Source organism: Octodon degus, unplaced genomic scaffold (genome assembly GCF_000260255.1).
Source record: "Octodon degus isolate 3935 unplaced genomic scaffold, OctDeg1.0 scaffold00050, whole genome shotgun sequence".
Classification (NCBI taxonomy): Eukaryota; Metazoa; Chordata; class Mammalia; order Rodentia; family Octodontidae; genus Octodon; species Octodon degus.
In genome coordinates this window covers 11,165,462-11,183,506 of record NW_004524626.1, presented here as the reverse complement: position 1 = coordinate 11,183,506, position 18,045 = coordinate 11,165,462, and the positions used below count along the sequence as shown (strand labels likewise).

Below are 18,045 nucleotides of genomic sequence, written 5' to 3'. Positions count from 1 at the left end.
GAGAGAGAGAGAGAGACACATACACACAGGTAGACAGACAGACAGACAGAGAAAAAAAGAAAGCCAGCTGGCCCTTGTTTGGTTTCCGCAAAAGCCCTGTCTCTTTAAGTCTGCGCTGGGAGGCCGGGGCGGCCAACTTTTAATTGTGCACACACAGGATTTTTGGAGCCCGCCCGTGCTCTGCCAACACGCCCAGACCCTGTTTTCTTTCCTTAGAGGAGAAGCTTCTGCAGCCCTGGGGAGGACGGACAGCCCCGTCACTAGGGCTCGGGACTTGGGAGGCAGCAGCCTCTCTGAGAGCTGGATCCTTTTCTTTGCTCTTGGGGACTGGAGGATTTTCTAGGAACATTTGCATTTGCCAGAGCCTCTGAGGGGAGAGGACGGATTTCTGGGCCATTTCTCCTTGTGAATGGGTGAAGTCCAAGTCACAGAGCTACAGAGACATTGGCAGCAGGACCCTGAGCCCCACAGACCTCCCAGCTTGGAGGGGTTGACACTGGCAGCAATGTGGAGAAGACAGCTGGACGTGGGGGCGCATGGCCATCATCCCTGCACTCCAGAGGCTGAGGCAGGAGGATCTCTGAGTTTGAGGTCAGCCTGGGCTACACAGAAAATTCAAGGCCAGCCTGAACCACATAGTGAGACCCTGTCAAAAAAAAAAAAAAAATCAAAAAACAAAAGATGATGCAAGCTTTGCTGCCCCGTGTTACAATGTGAGAGACAGAATCCATTCTGTAAAAGGACCACAAAGGAGATGACCCAGGAAGCGGTTTGGGGTGTGTGTGGGGATGAAGAAGTTGCTTTCATCTATCAGGGGGTGAAACGTGGGGGCAGAGCCACCGGGAGGACGCAGCTCCTGTGCACGTGGCTTCCACTGAAAGGGAGACTCGCCATGCCAGTGAAGTCCGGGCTGGGCCTGGGCCGCCCTCCCCCACGGATGATTCAAGCACCCGATCTCCATCTCTCCCCTCCGCCCTCCTCCGCCCTAATTGCCGGCTGACTGTTCTCTGTGTTCTTCCTCAAACCCACACCCGCCCCTCGGTCGCCAGTGCAGGCATGAACTGAGCCTGGGCTTTGAATCAAGGTCCTGGGAAAAGAAGCCCGGCTCCATGCTGGGGGCCCCGGGCGGCGAGGTCCCCAGAGAAGCAGAGGCGACATCGGGGCCGGGCAGCCAGCCGCGGAAGGGCCGCGAGAGCAGAGCACAAGGAGGGGGCGGCCGCTCGGCCCTGGGGGCTGGTGGCCTGGACACACTGCCAGCTCCTCCCCGTTATTCCTCAGCGGAGGATGACGCTGCACTCTCATCATCGGACATCGGGGCAAACTGCAACGAGAGGTGGGACGCGCTGGCCGGCGGGCCTGGTGCTGGGGACATCGTGAGCCACTCTGGGGGTCACAGGCCCTGGCCTCGCGCAAAGGATGCGTCCAGGGGCGAATGGACAAGGGCGACCTGCATCCTGCATCCCACTTCCGGGCGCGGGTGCCCACGGCGACCACGCTGCCGCACCTGTCACTGAGCCAGGAGGGCCCCCCCCCCGCAGTCGCCCAACCCCCAGCCCCAGGCTCACCGAGCACTTGATGTTCAGGCGCGAGTACAGCATGGACGCGATCTCACTCTGCCCCGCGTCCAGCGCCACCATGAGCGCGGTGCTCCCGTCCTGCAAAGGAGCCCATGCTAGGCGCGGCCCTGGCCCTGGTCTGCCCCCCCCCCCGGGCGGGGCCGGCACTCACGCGGTCCGTGAGCGAGATGTCGCAGCTGGGCACGGCCAGCAGCAGCCCCGCGATCTCCTTGTGCCCGTGCTCGCAGGCGCACATGAGGGCCGTGGAGCCGTCCTCGTCCTGCACGTTGACGTCCGCCTCGCAGGCCAGCAGGGCTCTGACCACGTCCACGCGGCCGTGGCTGACGGCCAGCATCAGGGCTGTCTGTCCCGCCTAGGCAGGGCGGGGAGCGTGCTTACAGCCCGCACGGGACCAGGGTGCGCTGCCCCGCGCCTCGACAGTCTATGGCTCCCCAGTACCCCGCCGCAGGCAGGCAGGCACACAGCCATGTGCTGGAGTGTGAACAACCTTTCCGCCTCCCGGCCTTCACCGGGGCTGGCCCTCTCCCTCCTCCCTGCCCTTCCTCTGTCTTGGCTTTGTTCTTTTTTTGTTTTTTTTCTCTCTTTTTCTTTATTTTTTTATTTTATTTTATTTTATTTTTTTGGCGCAACTGGCAGTTACACTCAGGCACTTGCCAGGCAAGTGCTTATTTTACTGAGCTGTCTCCCCTGCCCTGGTTTTGTTGTTTCTCAAGATAGGGTCCTGTATGTAAATCAAGCCTCCTGATCTCACGATGAAGCCCCAGGCTGGCCTGGAATTCACTGTGAACCTCTGGTCTCAGCCTCTGAATGTGGTTATTCTAGGTGTGCACCACCAGGCCTGTGGATTTTTTTTTTTTTTTTTTTTTTGGCGGAACCAGGGATTGAACTCAGACCCTTGCACTTGCCAGGGAAGCGCTCATTCTACCGAGCCATCTCCCTGGCCCTGGATTTTTAAAAATTGTTTATTCATTTATTTTTGGTACCATCTTTCCTTTCTTTTGCAGTATTGGGAGGATGAATCTGTGGCCATCACACTGAACTACATCTTCATCCTCAGCCTATACACATAATTTTGTCTTCTTCTTTTTTTTTTTTTTTTACTGTGAGACAGGACTAAGTCACTAAATTGCCCTGGCTGGCCTTGAACTTGTGACCCTCCTGCCTCGGCCTCCCAGAGTGCTGGGAGTAATGGGTGTGCAATGCTACGCCTGGCTCACTGGCTTATCATCACTCAGGTGTATCAGTTCATTGTCGCCTATTAGGAGAGGCTCTACTTTGCCTACAGCTTCTGCCCCAATCATCTACAGCGGGTTCTTCACTCCCCACCTGAAAACTTATCCAACTCAGATCTGTATACTTTTATACTGATCAGCTGTGCCTCAATAAAAAGTTAAGGGCCGGGGAGATGGCACAGTCGAAAAAGTGCTTCCCTGGCAAGCACAAGGGACAGAGTTCAATCCCCGGTTCCACCAAAAAAAAAAAAAAAAAGTTAAATCAACGTCCATTGGGGATAAATGAATAAAACACGGTGTGGCATATCCATGCAATGGAATATTATTCAGCCATGAAAAAGACTACTGTTATACAGTATCCTGAATAAATGGCTTTGAAAACATTACACTGAGTGAAAGAAGCCAGGCACAAGAGGCCACATATTGCCTATGAATGTCCTTTGGTGCCTGCAGATGACAGGTTCCTGGACATCTGGCAGATACTAACATTCTGGGAGGCTCAAGTCTCTGGTATACCACAGTGCAACTTGCACAGAATCTGTGCACATCTTCCCATAGACTTTAATTCATCTCTGATGACTAACACCTGAGACAAGCCAGATGTGGTGGTGCACGGCCACAACATAACCCTCAGGAGGCTGAGGCAGGAGGATCGCTGTGAGTTCAAGACCAGCATCGAGGGCCAGGGAGATGGTTCAGTAGAATAAGCGCCTGCCTGGCAAACACAAGTTCCTGAGTTCAATCCCTGGTACCGCAAAAAAAAAAAAAAAAAAAGACCAGCTTGGATTATAGCGAGTTGAAGGCCAGTCTCAGCTACACAGAGACCCTGTCTTGAAAAATTAGAAAAAAATAATCGGGAGTGCTGGGCATATCCCACTGATGTGAAACGTCCTGAGTCCACAGGGCAGGAATTTGGGGGTGACGAAAATGTCCTGAAAGGAGCTGGAGGTGGCGGCTGCACAATTACGAGGGCACTAAATGCCACTGACTGCTTCACACTGAAAGGGTCGAGCTTGTGTCACGTGCCGTTCACCTCGGTGAAAAGCAGGAGGGCGGAAAGGGTTTTAATTACACAAATACAAAATGAAAAGTGGGACTGGGTGTGGTGATGTTTCTGTAATTCCCTCACTTGGGAGGCTGAGGCAGGATTGTGAATTGGAGGCCAGTCTGGGCTGTGTGGCAAGAAAGGGAGGAGGAGGAGGGAGCGGAAGGAGGGAGGCGGGGGAAGGAGAGGGAGAGGAGGGAGGCCGGGCAGGAAGATTCCAAGGTCAGGCTTAGTGAGGCCAATTCAGTGTCTGAGGGAGATGGTGACCCAGCACAGCGTGGGCCTGGGCAGCGTGAGCCAGGGTCGCCTGTCTCATACCAGCACAGACTGGCCTCGAACTCACAACAATCCTCCTGCCTCAGCCTCCCGAGTGCCAGGATCACAGGTGTGCACCACCATGCCTGGCTCAAATCCTTCCTCCTCGACTCTGAACTTGAGGCAGTGACACCGCCTCCTGAGCCTCAGTTTCCCCGTCTACACAGCAATGGAGCTGGCAGACAGCTTGGATTTTGTGTGTGTGGGGAAGCACCGTACGGGTCTGGTCGGGGTGGCCGAGGGCCGCCTACCTGGCTGGCCTTGGCGTCGACATCTCCGAGCCGGAAGAGCTGAGTGACAGTCTCGATGTCATCCTGGGTCTTCAGCGTGGCCAGCGCGGTAAGCATGAGGGGGCTGTAGCCGGCACGGTTCTGCCGGTCCACCTGGCAGACGCCTGCAGAGGGAGGCCCGCATGAGTCCCCAGCTGGGCTATGGCTCTAACCTGGGACCACGGGGAGGGGCGAGACCCTCTCCTCCCTCAGCTTGGCCTGACCTGACTCTCCAGTCCTCAGATGGGGAGCCTACTCCTTCCCGGGAGGTCTGCGTAGAGCTCTACCCCGCATGCACCTCTACAGGCTTGGGGGCTGGGCGCAGGGGCATCCACATTTAGTGGTTAAGACTAGGAGCTAGGCTGGGCATGGTGGGGCACACATCCAGCACTTGGGAGGCTGAGGCAGGAGGATCTCTGTGAGTGGCAGGCCAGCCTTGGTCTGTTTAGCCCTGAGACTGGCTGGAGCCTGCTCCATCAGACTGAGGGCCACCCTGGCAGGAGAGCAGCTGTCCTGCGCAGGCCCCGCCCCAGCTCACCGCTGTCCAGCAGCTGCCGCACCACGGGGAAGTTGGCATGTGACACGGAGTAGTGTAGCGCGGTGTTGCCGTTGCTATCGGCGATGTTGACCACGTAGTCCAGCAGCCGTGCCGACACGGCCCGGAAGGTGACCAGGTGGCGCCGCACAAGCTCGGGGTGGGCATCGCTGCGGCAAGCCAGGCGCAGCCACTCCTGCAGCACCGTGGTGTAGGCCACTTTCTGGGTGGGTCAGCAGGGGAGGGGCGTGAGGGGTGCAGCTCACCCTTCCAGATGAGCCGCAGGATGGAGGGTGGACACCCCACCCCCAGGGGCCCCAGAGAGCAAACTGGGGCAAACCGGTCCTGAGCAGGCCCTGGAGGGAAGTGTGGAAGACCCTTGATGCTGGCTGGGCAGGGAGGCTGAGGCAGGAGGATCTCAAATTCCAGCCCAGCTTGGGTAACTTAGTAATTTAGTGAGACCCACAGAAAGGGCCAGGGATAGAGCTCATAGCAAAGGCCCTGGGCACAATCTCAGCACATCCAGAAATAAAATCTATAAAAGAGTACTCCAGGGAAATGCAGACAATGCAGAAGGGGCCCCCGGGGCTCTGTCCCTCACTCCATCCACCCAGCCTGAGGCCCTGGGGGGGCAGGGGTGGTCATGGCCTGCCCCTACCAGCTCCCGTTCGGTGAGCGCGTTGGCATTGCCCAGGTACTTCTCCAGCGCCAGGCAGGCCGAGATGAGGTCAGGGCTCAGCTCCATCCTGCAGGGGGCGGGCGAGAAGGTGTCTCTGTCCACTTGGTGCTGGGAACGGAACCCAGGGCCTCCCGCCTGCCGGCCAAGCATTCACTCCTGAACTGCACCCCCAGTCCTTGTTATATATTTCATTGTTATTTTCCCCGATTTATTTTCTTACGAGAAAGGATCTCACTATGTAGCCTCGAACTCACTATATAGCCTGGGCCACCTTGAACTCATGGGGATCCTCCTGCCTCAGCCTCCCCAGTGGCTAAGATTACAGGCGGCAGCTACCATGCCTGGCAAGTTTATCTCAGCAGCAAGCCCTGGGCCTCCTGGGTACCCCTCCACTTGCATCCAGCTGGGGTGCTTGCGCGGGGCTCAGGGCTCCCCTCTCTGATGTGTGTGGCCCCGTTCACTGGAGTATCACAGATGCCCCTATGCCAGGGCCGGGCTTCCACACCACACCCCAGGCACAGACGGCGGAGGGGCACAAATACCAACAGGACTTGTGCACAGGCCAGTTTATTCCAGAAGGCCAGTGGGGGCGGGAAAGTCTTGCATTAATGCAGACCACAGCGTGTGACTGGAACCAGGTGGGGGTGGAAGGCAGCGTCTCACCCTCCCACCCAGAAGACTGACCGGATCTCGTCCTCCGAGTTGGTGCCCGCTGCCCCCTCCGCCACGGGCACATGCGGGGCCTCCCGAGACAGCTGGCACTCCAGCGGCCGGCTGGGCTGGGCTGCTGCCGCCTCGGTCCCCGGGGCCCTGTGCTGCAGGGTTCCGGCTGCGCTCGGAGCCCTCTCTTCCCGCTCAGGAGCCTCATTTTCCGTGCTGTCGTTGTCCGAGAAGGTCTCGGCTGTGCTGGAGCCTTCGGAGGACGACTCGTACCTGTGCAGGTGTGCAGGACAGAGGTGGGAGATACACTGTGGGAGGGAGGGGACCCAGGGGGGTGGGAAGGGGCGCCTGCGGGCCTGCCCTCCCTGGGCCTCAGTGTCCCCATTTTTTTTTGGCAGAACCAGGGATTGAACTCAGGCCCTTGTGCTTGCCAGGGAAGTGCTTATTCCACTGAGCCATCTCCCTGGCCCCAGTGTCCCCCTATGTTAGATGGGGAAGATGGCAACAGGGACCACAGGGGGCTGCAGATGCGCCTCAGCATCACCCCAGCTAGTGCTCACTGAGCGTTAGGCGCCAGACACTGAGGCACATGCCTTGATCCCAGCGCTCAGGAGGCTGAGGCAGGAGGGTGTCTGAGGCCAGCCCTGTCTCAAAGAACAAAAAATAATCGTTAGCTGGGACTTGGATTATTCAGGTGGTGGGGGATGCTGGGGGCCTCCTGCCCCACCCCTCATGTGGTACTTCCTAAAGTTGACTGATGCCCCACCTCCCCCAGGACCCTCTTTAAAGAAAAAAAAATTTTTTTTAAGTGTTAGGGATTGAACCTAGGGCCTTCATAATGATGTGGGGATGAACTACATCCCAGGCCCTTTTCTAGTTTCAGTTTCTGAGGTCTCACTTTATAGATCAGAGGCTGGCCTTGAGTTTACTATGTAGCCCATGCTGGTCTCAAACTTGTGGTGATCCTCCCGCCTCAGCCTCCTGAGTGCTGGGATCACATGTGTGCACCACCAGTCCTGGCTCTGAATATGGTTTCATTCACTGAATTAACAAAAATGAAGGCTGCAGAACAGGGGGTTGGGTCCCCTCTTTCTCGTGCCCGCGGGACCTGAGGGACACACAACAACTGTGGCATACGGGGGCTCCTTACCCGCCATTGACCCCCACGAACTGCAGGCTCCTCCTGTGGGCTGAAGGGTCTTCAGGCTCCTCCCTCTTACTGCTGGAGCACACCCCTGCCTGGGCTCCGCCTGGAAGGGACGCAGTGACAGGAGGGTCCCTGGGCCGATGCCCTGCCGGACGGCCGCCCTGCGTCCCGAGCCCCTTGGTGGCCACGGCCACTCACCTGCTCCCCCAGCCTCCTGGGATGTCTGGGATGCCTCCCTGGGGGGCTCCCTGTCAGCAGGGTCAGAAGTGGCCACCTGGCTTGCTGGAGGGGAGGAGGCTGACTCCGCGGGTGCCGGTGGGGGGCCTTAAGGGACACAAAAGGAAGCATCACACGTGGGACAGCCAGATGACAGCACTGCTAAGCGCCGCCAAGCCCATGGCTCAAATCTGTCTCTGAGGGCTCAGATTATTATTGAGGAGGAAACTGAGAAGTTTATTAGGGACCAAGTGCTGAGCTGGGCACGGTGGTGCACGCCTGTCATCCCAGCACTCAGGAGGCTGAGGCAGGAGGATCGCTGGGAATTCAGGTCTGCCCGTACTACACAGTGAGACTCTATCTCAAAATAAACAAACACTGAACTATATGGTGTTAACATGTGAACTCCTCAGATTACAAAGTACTGGTCTTTGCAAGGCTGGACCTGTTTTTCTTTTGGGGTGAAATGAAACTTGGGGCTGCTCCAATTTATTTAATTCATTTTCCCCTACACTACTCAGAAGTTAAAGCTGAGCATGGTGGTGCACACCTCTCAAATCCCAGCACCTTGGGAGGCTGAGTCAGGAGGATCCAAAGTTCAAGTCCAGCCTGGGCAATTTGTCAAGACTGTTGCAAAATAAAACTAATTTAAGAAGTACTGTGGCTGGCCTTGGGAGGCTGAGTCAGGAGGATCCTAAGTTCAAGTCCAGCCTGGGCAATTTGGCAAGACTTGCAAAATAAAACTATTTTTAAGAAGTGCATTGGGGGGGGGGGCTGGCGAGATGGCTCAGTGGTCTAAAGCACTTACTTGAAACAAGCTTGGCAAAGCACAGGGACCGCGGTTCAATCCCTCAGCACCACATGCCAGCCAGCCCCGCCCCCTGGTGGGCTGAGCTGGCCACACACACACACACACACACACACACACACACACACACAATAAAAATAAATAAATGATAAAAAAAAAAAAAAAAAAAAAAAAAAAAAAAAAAAAAAAAAGAAGAAGAAGTGCATGGGGCCAGGGAGATAGCTCAGTAGAATAAGTGCTTGCCTGGCAAGCGCAGGGTCCTGGGTTTGATCCCCGGTCCCAAGGGTGGGGAAGAAGTGCTGTGGCTGGGCTGGGGAGACAGCTGACGGTCGGAGTGCCTGCCCAGCAAGCGCAAGGACCTGGGTGTGATCCCCGGTACCGCATGCTGTGCTGGGCCCTGAACTCTGGCTGCGTCCCTGCGTTCCAGCCCACTACTGCACAAATGTGCTACAAAATAAACCACAAAGCAGGATGCAGCCTCTTTGCCCGTCTGGAATCAGCTCCGGACTCCCAGGCTGAGTTCCAGGCTGAGTTCAAGCTGGGCTCTAGACCCAGCCCTGGCGGCCGCGCCCTGCTCTGGGCAGCTCTCGAGACCAAGTGGCTGTCGCTGCCCCACCCCGTCTGTCTGTGACTGTAACCAGGGTGCAGGTTCCTGCTCCTTGCTGCTGAACTTGAAGTAGAGACTGCACATGCCAAAAAAAAAAAAATGCAAGCCATGAAAGGGATGTAGGGTACATAGCTCTTGCTGGGTGTGGGGGTCCACGCCTGTGGTCCAACTATTCGGGAGGCTGAGGCAGGAAAATCACCATGAGTTTGAGCTCAGCCTGGGCTATACGGCCAGACTCTGTCTCGAAACCACAACCACAAAATTCATTGGTCTTTGGTCTTAGTGGACAGTACAAGGGGTGACACGGAAGCTACAGGTGGGTGGGGGCACCTGACTGGATCTAGAGGCTCAGGCAGCCAGGTGGGCTGGGAAGTGGTCACCGACTCTCTGCTTTGGCCTGCTGGGGGCTCCCCACGGTGGCCCAGCCCAGCTTAGCCAGGGGAAACCCGTGGGCACTGTGACCAGGACAATACCTTTGTGCTCAGACCAGCCAGGGTGGCTTTTGTGTGTAGGGGGATTAGAACAGACATGGTTATAAAGTTTAACATTTTATTTTGTTGCAACAGGGACTCGCTCTACAGCGCAGGCTGTGCTTGAGCTCACTATGAAGCCTGGGCTGGCTCGGAGCCTGTGGTGATCCTCCTGCCTCAGCCTCCCAGTGCTGGGACAACAGGCACACACTACCATGGGCAGCTCCTGCCCAATTTTATAAACATAGGCAAAAATCCTTTGATTTTGCTATCTGAGGGGGCGCCAGGAGCAATTCCCAGAGATACCAAAGGACCGCTGTGTTTGTTGTTATTCTACAGGGAATGGGGAAAACTGACAGCAAAATTTATATGGAGGAACTAAAGCTCAAGATGAGCTAAGATATCTCTTTCTTCTTTGAGACAAGAGTCTCACTCTGGAGCCCAGGCTTGCCTCAAACTCGGGTGTTCCTCCTGCCTCAGCTAGGATAACCAGCGTGCCTCAGCACACTTAGCTAAGTTTTAAACAGAACAGACTGGGCCTGCTCGCCATCCCATCTACTTGGCGGGCTGAATGAAACCGGAGGAGTTCCGAGAGTGTGAGGCCAGCCTGAGTTACATAGCAAAATTCTGTCCCCCGCCAAACAAAAACAAAAACTATGCTGGAGGTCGACGCAGGAAGACCACAAATTTGAGGTTACTTTAGTAAGACCTTGACTCAAAAAATCAAAAAGAATCCTCAAAGTATGAATCATATACGAAAAAAAATGAAATAGATTTAACTATATCCAAAACAAAGATTTCTATTTGATTAAAGAAATAAACTCTCACAAAGTTCCTCCATAGAGGTCGCCTGTGGAAGAACACAGGCGGGGGCTGGGGGTCCGTGGTGAGCACTTGCCGGGCGTGCAAGAGCCTCTGGGTTCCATCTCCAGTGCAACAAAGAAAGGGCAGGGGGTTCTTATTCTGTCTCTCTGTCTCTGACCAGGGATCGAGCTCGGGACCTTGTGCTTGCCAGGCAGGTGCTTCTGCCAGAGATAAATCCCAGCCCAGGATTTTTATTTTTTGAAACAGGGTCTCGCTATGTAGTACAGGCTGGACTTGAACTCTCAGCAGTCCTCCTGCCTCAGCCTCTCCAGAGCTGAGCTTACAGATGTTTTAACTGTTTTGAAGCGCCAGGGTGGACCCCAGGGCCCTGTGCGTGCACCCGAGGGCTTGGCCTCTCGCCATGCCGGTAGGTTTTACAGTTTCTGTGGTTAAACAGAGCGGGTTGTGCGGCTCTGTGGGCGCTCACTCAGCAGACCCAAAGCCCTGGGTTCAATCTCCAGCCTTGCAATGACACATAGAAAACGCAATTGAGAAACCTGAACAGAGCCACATTTTGTGGCTTGAGAAAAATTCAGATGAGTTGGCACAGGCCACTCATTTACATGAGGTCTCGCTCTCTGGCCTTAAAATAGCAGACACTGAAACTTCTGACATCTGATGGCCCTGAACAGGAAAGGTGCGCAGACGCTTGTCCAAGCAGGGGCTCCCATCAAGGCCAGGTGCATCAGCATACACCTTTTGGGAGGCCGAGGCAGGAAGATGACCTCGAGTTTGAAGCCAGCCTGGGCTACAGAGCACAAAATTAAAAACAAAACAAAAAAACAGTAATAAGCATTTGCTGCCCAAGCCATATACAAAGCGGGCAGGCGGCCAGCTCTGCCTAGCGGCCACTGTCCACTAACCCCAGTGGGAACCTGCTGGGAACAGCTGGAAACTGCTCGCAGGAAAATAGACAAAGGCTACAATGAAGTCTCACAGAGCAGTCTTAGTAAGCATAGAAGGAGGTGGTCAATTTCTCCACGAGAAAGAAATGCAAATTAAACCAATAAAGACACACTACGTGGTGCCAGTGTTTGGCGAAAATAATTAGCAGGATAAGTGGAGTGTGGCGATCCAGCATGCAGGGGGCTGAGGCAGGAGGATTGCTGCGAGTTCGGGGCCAGTCTGAGCTATATACATAGCGAGACCCAGTCTCAAAAAACAGTGTATGCAGAGGAGAAGAGGTCTGGTGGGTAGTGCACGGGGCAGAGCCTGCCCGAGGCAGCCCTAATCCCTTGCCTCCATCCCCAGCACTGAAAAACACAAGAGGCAGAGGAGGGAAAAAATAAGAAACAGAGAGAGGTTTGTTTTTCTGAAACATAATACCATGTAAGGAAATTGAACACACGGCATATTTTTCAAGGACACCAAACATCTAAAGCAGCCTCTGGAAGGTGGAGGACGGAATGATAGCCCATAGGGCAGAAAGCTGGGAGCGGCGGCATGGGGCTGTGGGCCCAGCTACTTGGAGGCTGAGGCGGGAGGATGCCTGTGGCCGGGAGTTCAGGGGCAGTGTGGGCAACAGAAACACCCTGTCTCAAGCACCAAGTATAAAGGTTAAAAAATAAATGGGCCAGGAGTGGAATCAGTGGTGGGGTACATGTGTGGGCTGAGACTGACACCCTATGACTGTAGGGGGGTGTCACACTTTTCTTTTTTCCCTTCCCTCTCTTCTGGGGACTGGTGATTGAACCCAGAGCCTTCGCCCTCGCCCTGAGCTACAGCCCCAAACCTATTGTTTTGAGACAGGGTCTCAATAAGCAAGTCGGGGTGGGCTGGAACTTGCCACCCTCCTGCCTCAGCCTCCCAGAGCGCTGGGATCCCAGGTGTGCTCTACCACACTCCACTTATTCGTTCAACATGACGATCGGTGGCTGATTCTCTCTTACAGAAGCACTGAACACAGTACGTACGTAGATTGAGTATGCACTTTCTTGGCATATTAAACTCATTCTCTAAAAGAAGGGAAATAAAGAACCCAGACAGAGTTGAGTGGACGAGGCCTGGGAAACGTGACAGACATGACAAGAGACCCTGTCTCAGAAGTTACAAAATAAAAAGGGCTGGGGGTGGAGCACACTGTGAAGGTCATACGTTCAACCCCAAGCCCCACAAAAATAAGCAAGCAGCCTTAGCTGAAGAGTTTTCACTAAGTGGAAGAGCAGCTCCTGGGATAGTCAAGTGGAAGATGGAGCCGATGTGCATTTTATTTCCTGTGGTGTTTGGGATGGAACCCAGGGCCCGGGGAGGGCTGGCACACTGAGCTGCTTACACCACTGGCCACTGGCCACGAGGAGCTGAAATCCACGGAAATCCCTCAGGCTCCTGGGGTCCTGGTTTCCTCACTGCATGGGGTGGGTCAAAATACTGCTCATGGGGCTGGGGAGATGGCTCAGTGGAATAAGCGCTTCCCTGGCAAGCGCAAGGGCCTGAGTTCAATCCCCAGTTCCACAAAAAAAAAAAAAAAAAAAAAAAAAAAATACTGCTCATCTCGCAGGGTCGCTAGGCATTGATAAATATTGAACTATCAAAAAAAAAAAAAAAGGCATCAGGGGCCAGGGAGACGGCTCAGTAGAATAAGTGCTTCCCTGGCAAGCACAAGGGTCTGAGTTCAATCCCTGGTTCCGCAAAAACAAACAAAAAAAAAGGCATCAAAGAAGTCACCTGGCATACCAGCATGCTTTTTTATTTGTTCATTTGAGACAGGCTCTTGCTATGCAGTTCAGACTGGTCAGAAACTCTCAAGGGATCCTCCTGCCTCAGCCTCAAGGGTGCTGAGACTGCAAGTGTGCACTACCACACTCAGCTCCGACGTGTTTAAAACCAAGATGGGGCTGGATCTGTAGCTCAGTAGCGGAACACACACCTAAAATCCATGAGGCCCTGGGTTCCATGCCAGCGCCACTCAGAAAAACAGTAAGTAGAACAGGGCTGACAGCAGTTGCCATCTGTTTTGTAGTCAGCCGTGAGAACACGTGTCATGGTTTTATGTATTAAACAAGTACGGAGCCAGGCACGGCACCATACAGCTGTAATCTCAGCTTTGCGGGACGGTGAGGCAGGAGAACTGCAAGGGAGCCCAGACTGGGCCACTTTGGATCAGAATTAAAAAAATAAAAAGGGCCCATGTGTCGCTCAGAGGTAGGACACTTGTGTGACGCACGTCAGGACAGCGTGACACGTGGGGGAGCACAGCGTACGCAGCGCTGGGTCTGTTCATCCCCCAGCTGCACAGGCTGGGCAGGCAGGACCTCTGGCTGGGGGCCAGAGCTGCACAGTGCATGTAGGGGTGCAGTGGGAACACAGGGTGGCAACCCGATATGGGGCCTCCCTGGCACCCTGGAGACCTGAGGGCTGGATGAGACACAGGGCCTCATCATTTCTTGAAACAGGGCTTTGCTATGTGGTTCAGGCTGGCCTTGAACTCACTATATCACCCTAGCTGCCCTTGAATTCCAAGTGACCCTCCTGCCTCAGCCTCCCCAGTCATAAGTCATGGGATGTCCAGCCGTCCCAAAACTTATTAGCAGAAGCACTGATTGAGCTCCTCCTGGGCGCAGGATTCATAATCTAGAGGGCCAAGTGGGGTGGGGGCGGCAGCGAGGTGATGTCCTCACCCGGGTCACACACGAGGAAGTGGAATTGGAACCGGGAGCCCTGGCCTGGCACGTGGCCCGTCTCCTCTGGCCCCTCCTTGGTCAAAGCCCTTAGCGCAGCACTCAGCAGGAGCAGCTGTCCTCGCCTCAGGATGAATCACGCCATGGCTTCTCCCAGGGCCCCAGAGCAGCAGTGGCGGTGCAGCTGGCTTCCTGTGTGCCCAGACTCTTTCCTGGCAGAAGGATCCACCACTTCCACTGGGGGCAATCCCTTCCTTTATGGGGCCCTTTACCCTCAGGACCCAAGGCGTGAGGGACATGGTTGCCGAGGCAGGTCTGTGAGGGTCTCACTAGGTGGTGCAGGCTGGCCCTGAACTCAAGGATCTTCCTGGCTCGGCTCTCCAAGCGCTGGGAGTGCACCGCCAGGTGTGGCCGCCCTGGGGTTCTCACTGGTGCTGTCTGAACTAAGGAGAAACGGTATGTCCTCTTCCCTCCACTGCACTAAGCTGGGACGCTACGATCTCCTTCCTCCACCTGCCTGGGACAGAAGCCTCCAGGCAGACAGGAGAAAACAGGAAAGGAACCGAAGGCATCTGACCACCTGGGTTGGCCTGGCCTGAAGCTGACACTTAACAATACAAACAACTCTTTTCCTTTCTCCACTTAAAAGTGCTCTGAGCTCATTCTTGCCACTTCCAGACTGACCTTTCACTCACAGCAGTTCTCCTGCCTCAGCCTCCCAGGTGTTGGGGGAGACGGGCGTGCACTGCCACGCTCACGTGCAGTGGTCCGGCTGGTAGAAGGCCAGGGCTGGGGCTGGACCTGCTGTCTGAGGGCCCAGGCCTAGCCATCGTAAGGGGAGAGGCCCCACACCCCATCCTCCCTGCTGTGGTCACCGACCTGTGGCTGCCTCGCAGCTCCGCTCCGTGATGCTGATTTTCTTGATGGCATGGACGTTGCTGGTGGATGCAGCAGGGACTGGGCACATGGTCTCCACCACCTCGTGGCTGCAGAACACTGCGGGGCTCCCGGCGTCCCCAGGTGTCACCAGGGCCCTCAGGCCTGCCCCGTAGGACTCTAGGCTCTGGGCTCGTTGAGCAGGCGCCCCAGTGGCAGTGCTGGCGGCCACTTCCACCTCCCGCGGCCCGTCTACCACGCGGACGGTGTCCACACGGACCGGAGTGTCCAGTGCTGGCCTGGCCTGGGCCGCCTGCAGGTCCTGCAGTGCTTTGTTGAGCTGCGTCTCCAGCACGGCCACCTTGGCGGCCAGGGCCGCCTCCCCATCAGGCAAGCCCAGGTCCCGTTCTCGTACCCAGGTGCCCACGCTGCGGGTGTTGAGCGCTGCGGGGTCCTCTAGGGGGTCCGGGAGGTCAAGGCAGAGCTCGTTGCGGGCCCGGGCGCCGGCGGGGTGACCTAAGAACTTCTGGCTTTTGAGCTGCACAGCGAGCTGCCGCTTCTCCTCCTGGAGCACAGACAGCTTCACCTGGAGCACGGGGATCAGCTTCACCTGCTCCTCCAGCTGCCTCAGCTTCCGCAGGGCACCTGCCATCTGTTCCCGCACGTGTGCCAGGTGCCCGGCGCTGGGTGGCACTGGCGTGGACAGCCCTGAGCCACGCGGCGTCACAGGTGGTGGCAGCCCCAAACCCACCAAGGAGCTGGTGGAGCCTGTGGCGCTGGGGGTCAGGGAGCCCAGGCCCGAGGGCATGGCTGCTTGGTCCTCCAGGCGGCGCCGGGCATCCAGCAGCGTCCGCTCCACGCGAGGGTTGAAGCCACCGGCACCACGGGTCTCCAGGGCGCCGTACTGTGGGTAGAAGCCGCGGCCACAGTAGGAGTAGGCCGAGTGGCGGCTGTCCCCACTCGCATTGGAGCACAGCGACTCTGTGGACGTCCACCAGGAGCCGGGGCCGCGGGGCAGCGAGCCCAGGCGGGGACGGCGCTGCATAGCGACCCTCCGCAGCGTGTGGCCCTTCTCGATGTCATCCACATACTTGAGAAAGTCCAGGTCCAGGCGGTAGCCGTAAGGTGTCTCCACAGAGTAAGGGGGGTCGGGCTCTTTGGCTGGAAAGGCGGGTGGTGAGGCAGGGCCCGGGGTCCCTGGGTTGGGGGAGAAAAGCCAGGGCTTCCAGATACCACTGTCCCCCTTCTTGGGGTGCAGAGGGGCCCCAGGGACAACTGTCTCCACCTTCAGATCCCCTCCTGTCTCCCCCAGGATCCCCTCCCTCATCAGACCCTCCTGTTGGGCTGCGTCCGAGTCCCCCAGGCCTGGGTCCTTCCTGCTCTCTGAAGTTAAGCTCCCTTCAGCAGAACTGCTTCCTGCTTCAGGTCCTCCGGGACAGAGCTGTACCCCCTCAGCCCCCAGCACTGGGCCCTGTCTTCCCCCTCATCTCCCTGGTCAGCCCCATGTCCCCCACAGGCCACCCCCTCTTCCAGCAAGACAGCCAAGTCCTCCTCCCAGGGCCAGGCCAGGTCCTCTCCTCCTCCCCCAGACCAGCAGGGCGCAGCTGTGCCCCCCCCTCGGAGCCCTGACCTGGGAACAGGGCCGGCGCATGCAGGACCTGGGCCATCCTCTCCTCTGTGGTCCGCAGGAGTCACCTGGGGGCCTGGGAATCACACTGCGGGAAGCACCAGCTGAGGCTGAGCTGGGGACAGGAGGTGATGGGACCAGAGTCAGGCGGCGTCTGCAGCAGCGTTGGGGGGACAGGAGGACCCTCCCCACAGTGCACACCCAGCCTGGCTGCTGAAAGGCCCGGAACAAAGAAACCAAGGCTCCCTGCCTGTGTGCACATCTGTCCAGCCGCTGGACAGGCTCCAGCTGTTCCCGAAGCCCTGCCTCCACATGGCCCCCGACTGGGGGCCCCAAGCCCGACAGCCCCACCCTTCCTGTACCCCCTTCCTGCAGCCCAGCCAGAATCAGCCACAGGGAAAGATGGGGGCCGGCTAGAGAGGAGGCTGGGGCACTTTCTACAAGGATCCGGGAAGATGGACACATAGGGGGAAAGAATGAAAAGACGGGGTCTGGGGTGGGGGGCAGAGACCCCTAAGTGACCCCAAAGCAGAGAGCTGGGTCAGGCCAGACCTGACAATGGGGGGGTAGGGTGGGGAAAGCCGGGAAGGCGGCAAGTTGCAAAGCCTTTCCCCTTTATGGAAACAATTTTCTCTAAAAATAAACAGTTTCGCTGCCACTACACAGCACTTCCTGCCCCCCCAGGATGCGTCCGGACTTGGGGGCGCAGCAGGGATACAGGGCTGGGGCGGAGGCCTGGGAAGTCATGGGTGGAGGAAGTAAGAGGGGTGCCCAGAGGTGCCAGGAGAGAGGGACAATCAGGGCCTCTCACTAAGGGCGCCTCCAGCCCTGGACATTGGCCAGGGTCCTTTGACCCCTGCGCCCGCCTGAACTCAGCCAGTCCCTTCCGCTGTCAGGCCCACAGCTGCCCTGCTGGAGGCACCGCTGCACACCCACCACCAAAGGGGACCCTTCCTGGCCCAGGGGTCCTGGGCAGTGGGGTACCTAGGAGGATGGGCCAGGCCAGGCCCTGGCGGGCATGAAGGCTGGGGCCGCTGCAGCTGAGCGTTCGTGGCCTTGTCCTCTCCTCCAGACTGGCTTCGTTTCTCTCTCTTCTCTCTACGCCTGTGTCTCTCTGTGTCTCTGTCTCTTCACATTCCTTCTCTTCGCTTCTCTTGTTTCTCTCTCCGTCTCTCCACCTCTCCAACCTGCCTTCACCAGCTGTCAACACCTGGAACAGGTACCAGGTCACTGACTAGGAAATCTGGGAGCCTCATTCCCCCCTCCAAGCAGCAGGAAATTGATCCAAAATGTTTTCTGGGGACCTAAGAGGGGTCCAAAGGCAGCAAGAGGAGGGGTTGGGGAGATGGCTCAGTGGAATAAGCGCTTCCCCGGTTCCCGCAAAAAGAAAAAAAAAATACATAAGAATACAAAGGCAGCAGGAGGAAAAAAACCCAGGGGGTGGCACTGGAGGTGGACCAAATAACATTAATAATAGCAGTTTTGACTTTTTTGTTTGTCT

At 56.7% G+C, this 18,045-nt stretch overlaps 1 protein-coding gene across 3 annotated transcripts; it reads right to left on the bottom strand.

The window, feature by feature from the left end:
- Positions 1-655: 655 nt before the first annotated feature.
- Kank2 (KN motif and ankyrin repeat domains 2) lies at positions 656-17,618 on the bottom strand. Of its 3 annotated transcripts, none has more exons than XM_004632834.2 (12): positions 17,529-17,618; positions 16,548-16,659; positions 14,921-16,114; positions 7,658-7,783; positions 7,463-7,562; positions 6,337-6,585; positions 5,632-5,719; positions 4,977-5,196; positions 4,421-4,563; positions 1,729-1,929; positions 1,566-1,655; positions 656-1,321 (listed from the first exon to the last, which is right to left on the bottom strand). In XM_004632834.2, the coding sequence occupies exons 2-12, from the start codon at positions 16,582-16,584 to the stop codon at positions 1,268-1,270; spliced, it is 2,502 nt and encodes an 833-aa protein (XP_004632891.1). In that variant the 5' UTR covers positions 16,585-16,659; positions 17,529-17,618; the 3' UTR covers positions 656-1,267. The 3 variants fall into 3 exon arrangements, with proteins under 3 accessions (XP_004632891.1, XP_023572961.1, XP_023572962.1); XM_023717193.1 differs by lacking the exon at positions 17,529-17,618 and adding an exon at positions 17,481-17,518; XM_023717194.1 differs by lacking the exon at positions 7,658-7,783.
- Positions 17,619-18,045: the final 427 nt, after the last annotated feature.